Below are 18,351 nucleotides of genomic sequence, written 5' to 3' on the forward strand. Positions count from 1 at the left end.
GATGGGGGTCGATATCTTGTGGGCACTGTAGTATTTGTAGGGCCATGGTCAAGACCGACTCTTTTCATGATTCATCTGGTAAAAATGTATATAAGATTGTGCATTTCATTAATTGTAGCACCATTGGCATGACAACTCGTGAATTGCGTATACGTATTCAGGAACATCAAAGCGATATACCCACGGCATCCAAAGTTGGTGATGATGATAGAGAACGGATAGTGAAGCTCAAACCAGTTGCACGACACTTCCGCTTGAAACACAATAACCGATGACAGGACCTGAAGGTCCGTGGCATCAATAGAGTGAATTTGGGTTCTCGGGGTGGTGACCTTTTTTTAGGCGTCTAGAACAGGTTGATAGTAAGTGGATAGTCAAACTCCAGACCCAGGTACCATATGGGCTCAATGACAAGGTACCCTTAGCCTCTTTTCTGTGAGTAGCTCCTCCTTGAATCTCCTTGCTGTGTCCAGGTCTTTTTATGTTTTATGTGATGGTGGTGTGAGGGAGAATCTCTAGTGGGCTGTGGATTATTGGAATGGCTAATTAATCTATGAGTGTGTGTACGGCATTTAGGTGTGGTACACATGGGGCCAGATTTATCATTACTCTGACAGCTCACTCCACTTTAACATATGGCTAAAGTCAGTTTTAGCCAAGTCAGATTTATGATCGGCCCTTTAAGACTGTAATAAATGTGGTTTGATGGTAGCAGTTTATCCGTCAGTAAGCAGCTTTACAAAAGTCGCACATCTTTACGAAAAAGTCGCACGTTTGTATGAAAAAGTTGCATGTTCTATTAAAAAGTCTCATAAGATAAGCATGGTCCTCACGAGTGAAATTGCGACTTTTTTGCGACTTTTTAAATAGTCCCAATAGTAAATCTGTCTAGAGATTCATTTACATAAGAAAACACGCCCACTTTCAGAAAACTGGCGAGCATAGTGCAGAGCTGAAAAAATTCGCAAATTTGTGCGCAGTTTTAGCATTTGGGACTTTTCTTTGGGACTTTTTCACTCCATTATTCTGACCTAATGATAAATCAGGCCCATAGTGTGTCTTGTATGAGATTATGGAGGTATACAGGGGTTGCATGGACTTTACAATTAGATCATGGGGACAGTCAATGGTTGGTATCCATAAACAATGGGTGGGGGGTATTATGACTATGTGCAAATTTAGAATTAGGAAATCATGAAGGGTTCAGGTAATATCTTTATTACAGTATCTCTCACATGATGGATCTCACTCTATTCACGTTTCACTTTTCATTGTGCTACCATTTTTTATTTTTATTTTTAGGCACTTAATTCATATATCTCCTCCTCCCTGTGTGCACAATTACATGTGGCACATAGGGATAAAAAGAGGAGCACCTTACTTCCAACCTTTTGGTTGGCCTAACATGTCATTTATATGTGTTGTATTACTTTATTGGTTATCATGATATGTATATGATATGCAGTATCTTCACTAGTCAATTAATATTTTTTCACACTTGATTTTTTCATTTACAGTTTATTTATAAAAATCCTTTTTGCGCATGCGATAAATTTTTACCTTTTTCTAATTTCAGTTTGATTTTATATTATACACTGAATCATTGGATATTATAATGTGGACAATGGCCACTCCAGTGTATTATTGCATGATGTGTATATAGCGTAATTGCGCTGTACACTCATGTCTCACACTGGTGTTCCCCTAAAAATATAAAAATAAAAAATAAAAATATTAGAATATGCTCTGTGCCCTAGTTGGGACTAGTAATGTGACAACCCAACTTTGTGTGTGTGTCTCCTCTCATGACAGGTGTCTGTGTGTCATTCCTGCCCTGCGGGTATTGTATTGACACATTTTATATTGTATTTGAAATACACTTAATGGTGTCATTATACATCTATACAAATTGCTAAATTGTGGTTTATTTGTATTGAGTTCAAATATTGTGTATGGTCTTGTGGTATACCATTTGAATAGCGGCCGATCCAGATGCCCTCAACCAATATGGCGGTTGCTGTGCGCCCGACGGTCTGCGTATGCGCCGGGCTGGGGCGCCGAACCACCGCTACTGGATGACTATCGTCGCGCAGTAACTGTGTGACTGTCCTCCTCCAGACCGGCCGGGCATGGCTTCCAGCGCGGTGTTCAGGGCAGACTGCCGGGCGCCATGTAATGAGCATCCACCGTTTGATAGTATTCAGGTGAGTCGAAACAGACGGATGACAGGCCAGCCAATGAGACTAGTGATCTGATTGATGACTGCCGATCAGCAAATAGGACATAGCTGTTCCACCTATTTAAGGGACTATCCTTATCACACCAGCCAGTACCCCTTGAAAAAGCTGAACGCGAAACGTGCGTTGGGGAGCGGACCGGTGGTGTTGCTGCGTGGTATACTAAGTTGCTTGGTCAGTATTTTCTATGTGCCTATTTCAATTGTAGTCGCCATATTGCCTCAGTCAGCCTTTGTGGTGTGTATCATCACCCCCAAATTTTGGTATCTGTTGTACAATATATGCATATGGGTTGTATTATGCAATTTGGAGCCATAGCGGTCAGGTTTAATATACCTTTCTACTGATGACCAATCAAGATTATTGCACGTGCACTTTATTAATATATACCAGCAGTTCACCATCAGTCCTCTTGGTTTTTAATATGTATTGTGACCTGTGTTAAATGTCTTTGTGTGACTTGTGTCAATCGTGTGTTTTTTTTGTGATTTTCTAATAAAATTATGCTATTTTTGGATTACTTTTGTACCATTAGTGTTTTTTGTACTATATTGACCCACTCCTTCTGGTCGGTTTTCATGCTATAATCAGGGGTGGGCCCTGAACTTGTTTTGGGCTATATATAGGTTCCCGATTTTTTTTATTATGCTGTCACTGCTCTTTGTCCCATGCTGCTTCATAGTCATAAGAATGAAGAGTAGTTGGTATCACCACTGTGTAGCTACTACTTGGATTTACTTTAGAAAAAGTCTGTTGTTGGTTCAACTTCTTGTGACAGTTCAAGGCTGTCATTTGCACTGCTAGCTTTGGTCCCTATGTCAAGCAAGCCATGCCAAACTGTCCCATAGTAATAACTAAACTTGGTTTGGGTGATGTGCCCAGGATGTTAGTGAAACTTTATCTGAAAAATATTTTGGTGTCATTTCCTTCACTGCACCCAGGACATCCCTGTAATATAGAATCCATTGTTTCACATTTTAGCTTCCTGTGAAAATTGATATTATTAAACATCCGAATGAAACCGATGGCAAAAGTACCGCTGCCCATGCAAAACTGCTGGCGCATGAAGATGTAACTATCTACACATACCCATCTATTCCAGACTACGACAAACAGATTAATGAAGTAAGTTAAATTTAGGATTATAAAGTAAAAACACGTTTGATGTTGATGATGATGTATAGTCTTGTGTACACGCAGTCTTACCCTTCGGGCCTCCATGCGCTTAGCTGACTAATTCAACAGGGAGGAAAAAAAGAAGGCATGACACTTTGCCATGGGCCACAAAGTCCCAGAGAATAAGGCACCTATTCCAGAGACCAATTTCCTAGCACTTATCAAATGGAGAGTCAAGAAGAAGGGTGGAAGGTAGGGGGATCTCAAGGTTCAAAGGGTTCGGACGGAAAATCGAGTGTGAAGAAAATAATTTAATAAACGTGGGAAAAAAAAGTATCTTTAAAATAAAAGAACATTACCAACCGTGAATTTATAGACTAAGATTTAAGAAAACCCCCAAAATTATATAAACCAAATAAGTGTTATATAGGAAGATCAAACGCCTGTTTGAAAAGTAAGGTTTTCAGTGCACGTCTGAATGAGAGAAGACTGGGAATCATTTTCAGGGCCAGAGGTAGGTGGTTCCAAAATCTGGCCCCTTGAGCCGAAAAGGATCTACCTCCACGTCTGATCTTGTTAACTTGCGGGATGTTAAAATTCGCAGAGTTACTAGACCTCAATGTCCTCAACGAGGCGTACCTGGTGAATTTACGTCGCAGGTACAAGGGCCCCACACCATGGAATACCCTATGCATGAAGCATCCAATCTTGAACATCACCTGTTGTTGGACGGGGAGCCAGTGCAAGGCATTAAGAGAGGGAGTGATATGCTCTCGGCGGGCAACACCCGTTAGGAGCCTTGCTGCGGCATTCTGCACAAGTTGAAGTCTATGCAAGTTCTTCTTAGGCCCCTTTCACAAGAGCGAGTATTCCGCGCGGATGCGATGTGTGAGTTGAACGCATTGCACCCGCACTGAATCCTGACCCATTCATTTCTATGGGGCTGTGCACATGAGCGGTGATTTTCACGCATCACTTGTGCGTTGCGTGAAAATCACAGCATGTTCTATATTCTGCGTTTTTCACGCAACGCAGGCCCCATTGAAGTGAATGGGGCTGCATGAAAATCGCAAGCATCCGCAAGCAAGTGCGGATGTGGTGCGATTTTCACGCACGGTTGCTAGGTGACGATCGGGATGGGGACCCGATCATTATTATTATTTCAACTTATAACATGGTTATAAGGGAAGATAATAGCATCCGGAATACAGAATGCATAGTACAATAGGGCTGGAGGGGTTAAAAAAATAATAATAATAATTTAACTCACCTTAATCCACTTGTTCGGGCAGCCGGCATCTCTTCTGTCTTTAACTGTGAGCAATAGGACCTTTGATGACGTCACTACGCTCATCACATGATCCATCACCATGGTGATGGATCATGTGATGGACGATGTGATGAACGCTATGACGTCATCAAAGGTCCTATTGCTCACAGTTAGACATAAGAGATGCCGGCTGCGCGAACAAGTGGATTAAGGTGAGTTAAATATTTTTTATTTTATTTTTATTTATTTTTTATTTATTTTTTCACACGGACACGCCCGTGTGAAAGAGGCCTTAGGGAGTCCCATGTACAAGGCATTACAATAGTCCAACCGACTGCCGATCGCTGCTCTAACCAAGGCTTTTCTGAGCGGGGATTCGATGTATTTTAAAATCCTCCCCAGAAGTTTCAGCTGGTAGTGGCAGGTACTAACAACCTGATTTATCTGAGGGGCCAGGGTCCAAGACCACTCCCAAGTCCCTGATCTGGGTGGCTGTCTCAGGGACAGGTCCAAAAGACAATGGCCATTGGGGTGCTGAGGGTGTAATTTTCTGGTCACTGAATGTAATACATTAAGTTTTGGTGCCATTAAGCTTTAGATAATTGCCACTCATCCAGTGATCGATCTCCAAGAGACATCCAGCCAGATCGACTTGATCAACTGTTCCTTTGGCAAGCCTAAAGTACAGTTGTGTATCATCCGCATAAACATGAAACTGAAGATTGTGGCTCCTGATGATGTCGGCCAATGGTCTCAGATAGATGTTGAACAAGACTGGGGATAGTGCCGAGCCTTGTGGTACTCCACAGGACAGTGAGAGATCGGTTGAGTGAAATACCCCCAGCTTCACTCATTGTACCCTGTCCTGGAGAAATGAGACCATCCATGCCAAGGTCTTTCCATCTAATCCGGCTTCCACTTTCAACCGGTTCAATAACACTTGATGGTCAATAGTGTCAAAAGCAGATGATAGGTCCAGAAGGACTAGGACCATGGAGTCGTTCTGGTCTAATGCCATCAGTAGATCATCCTGGACATTGACCAGAGCGGTCTCAGTACTGATGAGTGTATAGATGAATGAATTGTATAGAAAAATGAATGTTATGTATAATGAGTGTATAGATGATGAATTATATAGAAAAATGAATGTTGTAATCCAGATTTACTTAAAGTGTAACTGGCGTTTGATTTTTTTCTACCCTAATGGTATAGTACATCCTGCTGTATAAATGCTTTTGTGCTTTAAAATTACAGCCGTCTCCTCTCTGATATAAACAAGAGACGGGGAGAGCACTGGGAGGAGGAGCACAGTCCTGAGTGTCTTGGCTTGGGTGATATCTCCTGAATGGTAGCAGCTAGAAACCTGAAAATGGGCTTGTTCGAAAGCTGACCATAATGACAGCTAAAGTCAACAGAGGAGAAATCGCTGTTAGAAATCGAGTCGGGAATAATCGAGGGTAAAATCTGCTTTTACTTTCACTTTCAACTTAATTCACAGCATCCCGGTTTCTTTCAGTGATATCTTCCCCTGTACTGAACATATTGCTGTCATTCTGGTATTGTCTGAAAGAGTGGAATGTCATCTTTCAGCAAATACAATCTTTACATACTCTCTACATGCATACTACAATCACATATCTCTAGCTGATACCAAACCAGAGATATGAGGAGCTAAAGGAGCCCCCCCCCCCCTCCCCCCATCAGTGTGGCGGAGATTGAGGGAGTAGCTGCAGAGCTAACGGGCTGCAGAAGTTGAGAAAGATATATGGAAATGTGTGTGACATTATCATTAAAGATGAGCGAATTTCCACTTATGAATTTCATTCACACTTCGTTTGGTGGTAAAAGGTGAATTGCGTTATAGATTCCGTTACCACGGACCATAACGCAATTCTATGACGGAATGCATAACAGAATGCTTTTAGAGGCATAACGTCATCATAGATGTCTATGGGCTGCATAACGGAAACGGGACAGATCTGTTATGCAGCCCGTAGACTTCTATTATGACTGGCATTCCACTATGCATTCCGTCATAGAATTGCGTTATGGTCCGTGGTAACGGAATTCATAACGCAGTTCACCTTTTACCACCAAAGTGTGAATAAATTTCAAAATTATAAAAAATTCGCTCATCTCTAATCATCAGTATAGTGACCCACATAATAAAATTGCGTGTTTTTTTACCACACAATGAACACCATAAAAAAAATTCCACAAAATAATGTAAAAATAGCTGTTTTTTTATCTTTCCCCCTTAAAATAAATTAATAAAAGTTATTTAATACACTATATATACCCCAAAATGGTTCCTAAAAGAACTTTTAATGTGTCTATTAAGACTCTAAAACAAATGCTTACTGATTTCATGTAATTGCAGGGCTCGTCTCTGGTTAGCTGTGTGTGAGAGGATGCACACTGCTCTGGGGTAGTTGGGGAGGTTATCTGCATTCTGATTGGTCTTATCTGTCTCTGGTTAACTGTATGTGAGAGGATACACACTGCTCTGGGGTAGTGGGGGAGGTTTATCTGCATGCTAACTGGTACTAGTCCATGTGAGGAGAGCAGGGGGTTATGGGAAGTGAGGGAAATACATGATGGCCGCAAGGACATGGCCTCTGCTGCACTTCCTGAGATGATCTTTGCCATCTTAGGAAGATGCTGAAATAGAGACACAGAGTAATAGGGTTGCTAAAGGCTGAATACAGACATCAGAAAGGTAAAATTAACAGAAAAATAAAGTGTCATGAATATCTTCCCTTCAGCTTCACATGTTAGGAATTTCATTTTTGGTAGTGAAATGGCAGTTACACTTTAACATGTTCATCTTTTCAGGTTGTACTAGTATTTCCCTCTCCAAACGCAGTCTCGCTCAAGGAGGGGCTTCAGTATCTCATTCAATATAATCAGAACAAAGACTTTACTGAACCAATTACTAAACGTCCGAGACTAGATCCTGACACTAGTGACGGTGAAGATAAAGACATGAAGAGTGCTGGTGAAGAAAACAACCACTTGAAGAAAGTTGTGTTCATAGATAGCACATGGAATCAAACAAGCAAAATCATATCTGATGAACGGCTTCAAGGTAACAAAGTAATATTATTGGATTGTAAATCAATACACTTTGTCTCCAATTGATGACTGGTCTTAGTTTACAGTGGAAAATCCGAAATTATTTCAGAATAATTCCAGAGATCACACTATATCACACTACCTATATTTTATTGGTATTTTTGATTGTATTTAATAAAATAAATGATTTTATGGGAACAAGCAAGCTATGGATTGTGTTTGGTATTATATAAAAGTTTCACATTATCTGTGGAATGGAGAGTTCATCTGGTGCCCTTCATTTCACCTGCTGGGTTGGGGATCTCGAATCTCAATTCGAGAGCAGCGTTTGACAATCGGAGAGTGTCTCGTCCGCTGATGCACATTGTGCAGCTGCAGCCATCTTTGGTGACAGAAGATTGGCCACCTGTACTTTTAATTCCCCAGCAATGAGAGACTTATCAATCAGCTGTTTACCCATTTCCCCCACCCTATACAGCTGTTGCTGCCCACTGTGACTAATAGACTCAGATCTATTGCTGGATAATGTGACAAAGTAACATATGAAGTATTGCCTACATTGACCACTGCTTTACTGTCTGGCCTATGGGTACATTGTTTGCATATGATCTACGCCTTTCAGCACATACCTGGTGTTGTATTCTTTGTTTTATTTTATACAAGCTGGAGTCGTTCAGGTGGCAACATCTATGTAAAACAGGTTGACTACCATGCCTAGGCTATATTCACGCTCTCGTTTTGTGCGAATCCGTCATGGACGGATCCGTTCAGATAATACATTTTGTATGCATTAGGTATGCGTATAAATATCATTAAAAAAAATCGCCTATATACAAGGGTGAGTCAAAAATTACCCACACTGAGTGTAGGCTGCAGAATGTCTGAAAAGACAAATCCTAATTTTTCGACTTAATCTCCTAGCATTTCAGTACACCTTGTCCATTTGTCAACAAGCTTTCGTATACCCTCATTAAATATGTTTTAGGCTGAGCAGCAAGTCATAGATGCACCGCTTTCTTCACTGCAGAGCCATAGCTGATTTGCCACATAATCCACTGTCACTTATCCATCCAACAGATTCGGTTCACGAGCAACCAGCTACTTCTTCATAGCTGACACTTGTGTGACCTTCCTTAAGCTTCTCTGTCCATTTATACACACTTCTTTACAGCACAAAGTCTTCAAAAATACTGTCTCCAGACACTGCCTCAGACATAAAAAAACGTTTGCTGCACTTCTTTTGTGCAAATCACAAGTGTGGCAGCCATTGTTTCTCACAACGCAGTCACAAATGAACTGATATTACACATTCAAACGTGCAAAGCAGAGACTTGGGAGATTAGGTTGAAAAATAATGTACCATATTTTTGGACTATAAGACGCACCCAGGATTTAGAGGAGGAAAATAAGAACAAAAATATTTTTCATCAAAGCAGAATGGGGGATTCTTCATCAGACCTTAGGTCAGGCCCCCATTAGCCTCAGCTCAGCACCCCATCAGACATCAGATTGGACCCCATCAAACCTCAGAAGATACATTAAAATAAATAGATAAACTTGGCTTTCCTGTTCCGGATGTTGCTACCACTCTGAGGATCCACTCACTCTCCCTGGTCTTCCGGCCCACGCTGCACTGTGAGCTGACGTCACACAGCGTCAGGTCATTATGCAGTACGTCCTGACGCTCTACACAGTCAGGACAGAGGGCAGTGTGGGGTCCAGAAGACGACTAGGATGGGTTAGTACTACACCTCCCGCATGCTAATAATTGCTTCCATAATGGAAGTGGTCATCAGCATTCGGGCTATAAGACGCACTGCCACTTTTCCCCCTTTTGGTGGAAAAAGTGTCTTATAGTCAGAAAATATGGTTTTTGTCTTTTCTGAAAGGTGATTTAAAATAAATTATACAGTCAGAGTGCAGATACTTTTTGACTTATGCTCGTAAATTATCCCTTCTCACTAGGAAATGATATAATAACTCCGCTACCTCATTAGTGGTGTTGTGACATTTTGTATTTAGTTTTGGAGATAAATGTTTAGTCAATGAGCTGAAATGGGTTATCTAATTTTTTGGGAGGAAAGGAGCAACATTTACAGTTTTCTCCTCTTCAGTTCAAGGAAAATGTGAGATGTCTGCATGTTGCATTCTGAGGAGATGTGAGATATGCTTCTCAGTACAAGTGGCTGGCTCAACTGCATGGCTAGAGCATAGCAGACCTTTGACACGATTGCATCTTAATGTGCACCCAGGCCAATGGGAAGCTTAACATTTACCCTCAGTGGCAGATTTGATGGGAGTTAAGTTTTCAATTTTGGAAATACATATACCGTACTCTAAAATGTATAGCTTTGGCAGAATGCATGCTAAATGGGGCTCCGTTTCTTGGGGGGACCTCTATTCTCAATATAGGTGTGGGACCTGCATCTATCAGATATTTATGTTCTATCCTGGGGGTGTCTTGAGAATATGCTTTTAAGTCTAACAGCTCAATGCACTGGCTCATGGAGGGGTGTCTATTTGTATTTTCTATATTCAGGCTATTGTTTCAAAGGGTTAATGGCTGAATTGTAGTGTGTTGGCTGAACCCCCTGCAGGTTTATGGCTCACATTCCTTCTGAGACTGGGAAAGGCAGTGGAGGATTATGGGTTGGTGGGTGCCATATTGCCTTTGGGAACATGAGCCTCAAACCCATTTAGTTCTGGTCACCAAATGGATTGTCTGGAGGGCAGGACACATTAGATAACATTCTATATTAATCATATGATTGAGCAAAGAAAACATAAGGTGTGTTTGCCCAGCCAAAGTTTAAAAAACTGTGGGGAGAGTCTGTGTGTCTATGAGGCCATGAGATAACATCAGGCATAGCTCCCTGAATGACAGGACAAAGAATGACTTACCTATCTTTGTATTGTCTGTCTGTAACTGTAATAAGGGCTCATTCAGACAACAGTACGTGTCCTGATTCATTCCGCTGACACATTAATTTCAGTGGGGTCGCAAGAGATGCGGACAGTACACCGCGTGCTGTCCGCATCCGTACTTCCATTACGTGGCCCCGCAAAAAAAAGATAGAACGTGTCCTATACTTGTCCACAATTGCGGACTAGAATTGCCATTTCTATCAAAGGGGTGGCTGTTCCGTTCCACAAAATGCGGAACGCACACGGCCAGTATCCATGTTTTGTGGACCGCAAAAACGGATACAGTTGTGTGAATGAGCCCTAACTTGTATGCAAAATGGACCTTAAAAACGGATAGAAAATTGATGCACAAGACTGGTCCAAGTGGCATGATTACATCTCCACTGGCAAACTATCTAAGTTCTTTGACTAAAGTCTATACATTTGGATCTCTAAGTATTTTTCTTTTCTCCTGTGCTCTTGAATTACCGAATAAAACATGTGACAACTTTTTATTTTCCCCCACATTGTTTGACCCCTTGTTTTGTCTCCCTCTCCTTTCCCTTCCCCCCCCTACCCCTCCTTTCCCTTCACCATTTTATAAATCAGCTTTGAAATGATTTATATTGATATTTTTTCAAAAAATTACTTTGTTTAATATGCTTTTTCGAAATTAGGAAATGTTATTCCTGTGATGACTCAACAGGTTATAATGTATACAAACTTCCATGTATAATGGTGATGTTATCTCACTTTATATTTTTTGTTAAACTTGTATTAATTTGCTATTATATTTGTTAATAAAACAAAAATTTACAAGAAAATTGATGCACACTGACGCAAAATGGCCCTGGAAAATTGACAGTGTATCAATTGTAATGGGCTTTTTTTCTTTTTCTTTTTTGCTGTCACGTAAATGTACCCTAAACCTTCTCAAATCCTTGTGTGGTTGCACATTTTCCCTGTATTAAGCCTCATGGCATCCTGCTTAGTGCAGGAGCGCACGGCGTCATTGGTTGCTATGACGCGTGCGCTTTTTGCCGCCGCAGTACATTAATACACTCCTATGATCTATACGAGTGTATTACTGTACTGTGGCGGCGGCACGAGGCACACGGCGTCATAGCAACCAATGACGCCGTGCGCTCCTGCACTAAGCAGGATGCCAGTCCGGTATCTCACGGACCATGTTCCACGGCTGTCTGCATGAGGCTTTACTGCCAGCACCACCTTCTGCAGTTTCACTATGATCATAACGAGATAAACATAAAAGCCCATATTTAGTATGTTAAGTATGTGCCAAAATTTAGACACATTTATTATTCAAATGTGCCAAAAAGAATGGCTTGTTTTGAAATCTTTGATATTTTCTGCTTTTTGAGCTAGAATGTGACCAGCCTACCTTTTTAGATACATTTATGACGCTGAAGACCTCGATTTAGGTGAAAATAGTAGTGCATATTAGACCACTTTAGAGTTGGTCTAAAGTTTTTGGTGGACAGATTTGTGGTACATGTGGATAGATTGTCAGTTAAGGAGAAGCTAACAAATAAATGGTATAAACTAGATTTATCATCCAGCTTCAGCCACTTTAATAAATTTGGCACATTTTAAGACTTAAGTTTACTGTGTCTACAAATTATACAGGGTGAGTAAATCTGAACCATAGTGACTAGTTTGATAAGAATTTAGTTTAGCAAGTATTAATGAGCTGTCGAAGAGTTCTGAGAAGAGGGCTGCACGTGGAGACGTCAGCAGTTCTCTGGTGGAGTCACTGTAAAACAGAAAGCCTGCTGGTCTGCAAATACACTTAAAATGAAAGCTGTACACAATTAGTAAAATGCAAAAGGTGTCCAGAATGGTTAAAGTAAACTTTAGAACCTATGTCTTATAATGCTATAACACTAAGTCATGTTCATGTAAGTTCTGTCCTACTATGCATGTGCAGTCACGGTCCACCGACCCATTCTCTGTACCAGTTGGATCACAGTGACTGAAACTAACTGTTCAGACATTTTATGACATATCTTATTGGCATAGCCTAAAAGTCATTTTTGGGACAATGTATGTTGCACACTTTATGCTAAACATTGGCTCTTTGGTAAGTGGCCTTTGGTTCGGTATCCTTCTTCTTTTGTTTATATAAAGTTTTACTTGAAGTAAAAGTCAAAACCTATTTAAATTGTGTACTTTTTCTGATCAGTAACTTTGTGTTGCATTTAAACCTTGAGAAACGTTTTTGCATTCTTAATCTAGATTGCATGTTTCAGAATTAACAAGCTCTGCATCTGACAAGAGCGAGAGGCGACAGACATAGTGTAAGATATAGGAATGTGAACACTTGTGTTTGTTTTCTTTACATACAGTTATGCTGCTTTATTGGCCATGAACTGTATGACTTTGCTTTACATACTTTGATGAGATTGAGGATGATGGTTACATCTGTATTGGAAGTATACAAATATAAAATCATGAAAAGGAGAACCGAACTGAAATATTCATCACAAGGGACAATGATTTATTTTTGCAGCCTGCCCCACACATGTAAAAACTGGATTGATTTAACATCTGCTATTTACCATTGTTTTTTGTTTAACCAGCGGTGTTCAATTTTTCTTGTTTTGAGACCGTGCCATGTGTATTACCCTACAAGAATGTGCCATGCCCTCTTTAGCTAAGACCGTAATCAATAGTGGTGCCGAGGACTAGTTTATCGCAATCTAATGAAGTAAATGGACAGATAGTGGATTATGGTAAATCAATATTTAAAGTGACCCTCTGGTTAAAAAAAATATATATCACATTAACCCTTACATGGTGTCATCCTTTTTGTCTGCAGATCTGCCAGTTCTTAGGCTGCAACCACTTTTTAGGGTCCATTCACACGTCCGTAGTGCATTGTGGATCCGCAAATTGCAGATCCGCAATACACCCGGCCGGCACCCCCATAGAAATGCCTATTCTTGTCCACAATTGCGGACAAGAATAGGACATGTTCTATTTTTTTCGGGAGCTGCGGACCGCATCGATTCCATCTCCATAGAGAATAAATGGGTCCGCACCCATTCCGCAATTTGCGGAACGGATGCGGACCCGTTATTACGGACGGCACTTAGACTGTTCATTTGGTAGCCCAGGACACTTCCTGCTGCCCTTGGATCGGTCCGTACTGCTCATGTGAACAGTGCTTTTCAATCCAAGAGCAGAGCCGGAGAAGTAGGAAGTTTCTTGGGCTACCAATGCACAATGTGCACCAGTCTGAGAAATGGTGTGGCAGAAGAGGAGCCTGAGAATTAGCAGATCTGCAACTAAACAGATGAAAACGAGGTCGCTGCATTCTATTCGTTCATTAGTTAATTTTTAACTAATGAACAACATTTAAAAAAAATAATAATAATTCTGGACTAAACATTGATGAGCTGTCCTTTAAAGGGAACTTCCTGGAAATATCTGTATTTCAGTTCAGGGTGAAATAGTAAAAGAAAATGAAATATGTATTTTTTTTATTTACAAACATAGGGCGGTAAGCGCAGGAAAAAAATACTGTCACTTTAAAATTACAGCAACCAATGTGAATATATTCAGTTTGGACCCCCATCTGTCATACATTTATGACAACCCTGACAAAATAGCTCAATATGCTGCACTATTATTTTTCCGGTAAAATAGCACAGTGCTAGAAACCAAACAGCCCCCATTATAATCAGTGTATGCCATTTGTGATGATCTGTCACTGATGTTGTTTTACTTTTTGTATATTTTTTTTTCTATGAAACAGAAAAAACAGAAATGCCAATTCAAATGTGAACAAAGCCTAAAACAGTATTGATCCTTAAGGAGTTTATTAACACCCTGGGGATCGATACCGTTTTATGCATGGTTGACATTTGAATCTGCATTTCCAAGTCTAGAATTTTCTTGTTTGCCAGTGTTAAAGGGCAGCAGAAGAGGTTAATGTGAAAGTGATTCTAGTCAGTTAATAAGATGGCTCGCAAGCTGTTTTTGTTCCTAAAGATTACATGTACAAATCCAGTGCATGCAAAACAGTCTTGGTAAGCATAGGAAATAATTTGAAGTCAGCCAAAATTAGTATTATTTTTGCTGTTCAAATAAACATAAGAAGAATGTAGAAACAAAAATGTGTGGTTTTCCTGTCCAGTTTTGCTTTTCCTACAAAAACTTTAACCCCATACTTGCCGTTTAAGGTCATAGAGTCGCAGAACTGCCTTTGTGGCACCTGATGATTTACTGTGCTGAGAAAAAGTATTTGTCCCCTTCCCCATCTCTTTTGTTTCGGACTACTTAACACCCTTGAATGTTTCAGATCATCAGATTACTTTTAATATTAGAGAAAGTTAACCAAAAGGCTGTTTTTAAATGCCAATTTCATTTTTCAAACCAAAAATGCTGTTCATCCCTACCTGGCCTTTGGGAATCTGCCACCAGTGACCTTCCTATCCAACTGTTTCCATAAACACATTGCTGTGGTTCACCTGACTAAAATGTTGTTTTAATTTTGTTGATCCGAGTCTCCACTCCTGAGTTATAATATGTTTTCTTAATATGCAAATTAGGCCTCTGGTGTAATGAGGGTGTCACCATTGCTCTTGGTTCACCCAAGCTCCACTCTTTTTAGTTTTTTTGTTGCCATCTCCTCCCTAGCTGCTTACCTACTAGTAGACCCTGTCAGTCAAAGCAGCCTAGGACGAGATGACCACGTATCATAACTCGAAAACGGAGGCTGAGATCAACACAAGACAAAAGTCCTTTAATCAAGTGAGCAACAGCTAAGTGCCTATGTATATTTTTCTGAGTTTGCATTTTCGTTTTTCGATCCCTGTCTACCTGGAGCCATAACTTTTTTATTTTTCCGTTTATATTGCCTATTGAGGGCTTCTTTTTGCTGGACCAGTTGTGCTTTATATTGCCAATATTTAATATTGCATAAAATGTAGTGGGAAACAGGAAAAATTCCAAATGAGGTGGAATAAAAAAAATATAATAACATTTTGCCACAGTTTTACAGGTTTTGTTTTTATGGCGTTCACTCTGCGGTAAAACTGACTTTTTGTAATGTATTTTTTTTTACCTTTTATTGCTCCATGTCCATGCAGTTCTTTTTTTATTTCCTGTGATGCATAACTGTTAAAAACCATAGTAACCATTTCTGGCAATGTGAAGCTGGCTAGAAAGTCTTAAAAAGGAGCGCACAATGCCACACACTAAAAAGATTCAAATACGGAAACAAAGTAATTGACATCTACCAGTCTGAAAAAGAGTTACAAAAGATTGCTATGGCTCTGGGATTTCAGTGAACCGCACTGAGAGTCATTATCCACAAATGGAGAAAACTTGGAAGAGTGGTGAAACTTCCCAGTAATAGCCAACCTACTAAAATTTCACCAAGAGAGCATTGACTACTTATCCAAGAGGTCACAAAAGAACCCAGAAGAGCAACTAGAGCACTGCAACTTTCACTCAGTTAGGGTCAGTGTACACGATTCCACTATAAGGCCTCATGCACACTATTTTTGGTCCTTTTCCCATCCACATTTTTTGCAGTTCAGACGCATTCATTCAAAAAATGTGCAGCTGTTCCACAAATTATAGAACATGTCCTATTCTTGTCCGTTTTGTGGACAAGATTAGGCATTTCTATAATGGAGAACAAGGGAAGTGGGAGATGTACAGGTCTGGTATCCATGTTTTGGACCACAAAATACATACGGTCATATGGATGGGGCTTAATAAAGACAGTGGCTGAAAATGACATCTATGTGACAGTTGCAAGGCCCAAACCACTGCTAACCAAAAAGAACACAAAGGCTCCCCTCCATTTGCCAGAAAAATATCTAGATGACCCCCTAGGCTTTTGGGATAATATTCTGTGCAACTTTTTGGAAGACGTGGGTCTACCGTAATTACATCTGGCGTAAACGTAACATAGCTCTCCATCATAAAGACATGATACCAGCAGTCAAATGTGGTGGTGGCAGTGTGATGATCTGGGACATCTTCGCTTCTACAGGACCTGTACAACTTGTCATAACTGATGGAACTATGTAAGGGGACAAATACTGCTTTCTATCAGAAAATCCTGTAGGAGAATGTCATTATACTGCATGTTTGTGTTTTTAGCAGTGTTTATTGCACCTTTTTCTTTTTTTTTTGCAGTATAAATGCTAGCTTAAGATGTTAGCTAAAGGTCTGTGGGAAATATTAAATGCGGACCACACACAAAAATGCAGATGATCCAAAAAAAATTTTTTTTTTCGGGTGGTAAGCAAAACTGCCAGTGCAGTGTGTGTAGGGCCCATTATACAACAAGACATTGATCTGAAGCACACAAAGTAATCCACCTCTAAATCAGTCAAAAGAAACAAATTATACAAACTGAATATGATTCCCACCCTGTAGCTACAGTTAAACGAGATTCCCGGATTCCAAGATATTATGCAATTTTTGGTTTGATGGAACGCCATCAAACTGTAACAACACAATATATGAAGAAGGAAACATACAGTGTAGAAAAGCTAATGTATGCATGTTCAATAATCAAGAAATGTTTAATCATGGGGCAGCTACTTTAGTGCGGTTAAGACAAGAGGTCAAGAAGTAGGAAAGAAAAGAAAATGAGATTTACCATGCATATCATGTATTGAGTTAGATTTTTTTTATCAGTGCATTGTTATTTTATATTGGCTGTTAACACAGCAATCATTCTTGTCAGTCCCTGTATATACTGTAATTTTTATTTATTGTATGTAATAAACCAACATTTTGTTTTCTGAATTATACTAGGGTTGGTGAGTGTTGGATTAACTGAAAGAAAAACATGCTTTTGGCGACATCAGAAAGGATCACCTGACACTTACCTTTCAACAATAGAAGCCATTTATTACTTTGTGGTAGACTTTCACAAACAGATTCTAGAAAAGGACTACAACGGTGAATATGACAATCTGCTCTTTTTCTTCTCTTTTATGTACAAACTCATAAGAGATGCTAAGCAGGCTGCTGGAAAGTTGTAGTGCACTGATTATAGTCAAGTGTTTTAGGACTTGAAGGATCATATCATGACCAACTTAAATATAGAGGTATTGAGTTCATATTTTATCTCTGTTAGTTAAACAAAATACTGTAGAAAATTCCAGTGGAAAAAGGACTGCCAAATAAATTCAGATTTCTTTATGAACAATAAAACCATTTTTTTTTTATTATTCTTTAGCTTTGCTGCGTTGTTTTCTCTCCTTCTATCGCAAGCGAGATGATCCCACACACTGTCATACAACTTTGATAACTCCAGCCCTCTTGGATGCCTGTCATTGCTACATTATACCAATCGGGCATAATACACTGCAATAAAATGTAGTGCACTGCAGTACACTGTAATGATTTTAATATAGCCCCTTCCTGACATGGCGATTTTCTCCTCACCCATGACAGCACCCATGCGAGTAGGACCTCCCATCAAAGAGTTGAAACCTAAAATGGTTCACACCCCCACCACACCACAAATACTGAGGGAGCTCTTGCTGCTAGAATTGGTTCACACATAGCGGCTGGGGAAAGTTCGGGTCTACTTTACTGCAAAATACCTATCCGGTAGCATAGGTTTCTCGGGGGATCTGCCTCGTTAGACTGCGGGGGACTGGGAAGGTGACTATCTTTCCTGTCACTTTCAGTCCCTAGCCTTTGGTGGGAGCGACTGTGCCTGTGTCCAGATGGCTCCGGTCCAGTCCTGTTAGT

General features: G+C 40.2%; 1 protein-coding gene across 2 annotated transcripts in view; it reads left to right on the plus strand.

Annotated features, from left to right (window-relative positions):
• The window catches only part of DTWD1 (DTW domain containing 1), a 33,159-nt gene extending 15,344 nt beyond the window's left edge, over positions 1-17,815 (plus strand). For both annotated transcript variants that reach the window (XM_040414023.1, XM_040414024.1), the window contains 3 exons: positions 3,219-3,362; positions 7,459-7,711; positions 17,404-17,815. In XM_040414023.1, the coding sequence (XP_040269957.1) occupies positions 3,219-3,362; positions 7,459-7,711; positions 17,404-17,633 (627 nt within the window). In that variant the 3' untranslated portion in view covers positions 17,634-17,815. The remainder of the gene's footprint in view (positions 1-3,218; positions 3,363-7,458; positions 7,712-17,403) is intronic.
• The last annotated feature ends 536 nt before the right edge of the window (positions 17,816-18,351 follow it).

This window comes from Bufo bufo, chromosome 1 (genome assembly GCF_905171765.1).
Source record: "Bufo bufo chromosome 1, aBufBuf1.1, whole genome shotgun sequence".
NCBI lineage: Eukaryota > Metazoa > Chordata > Amphibia > Anura > Bufonidae > Bufo > Bufo bufo.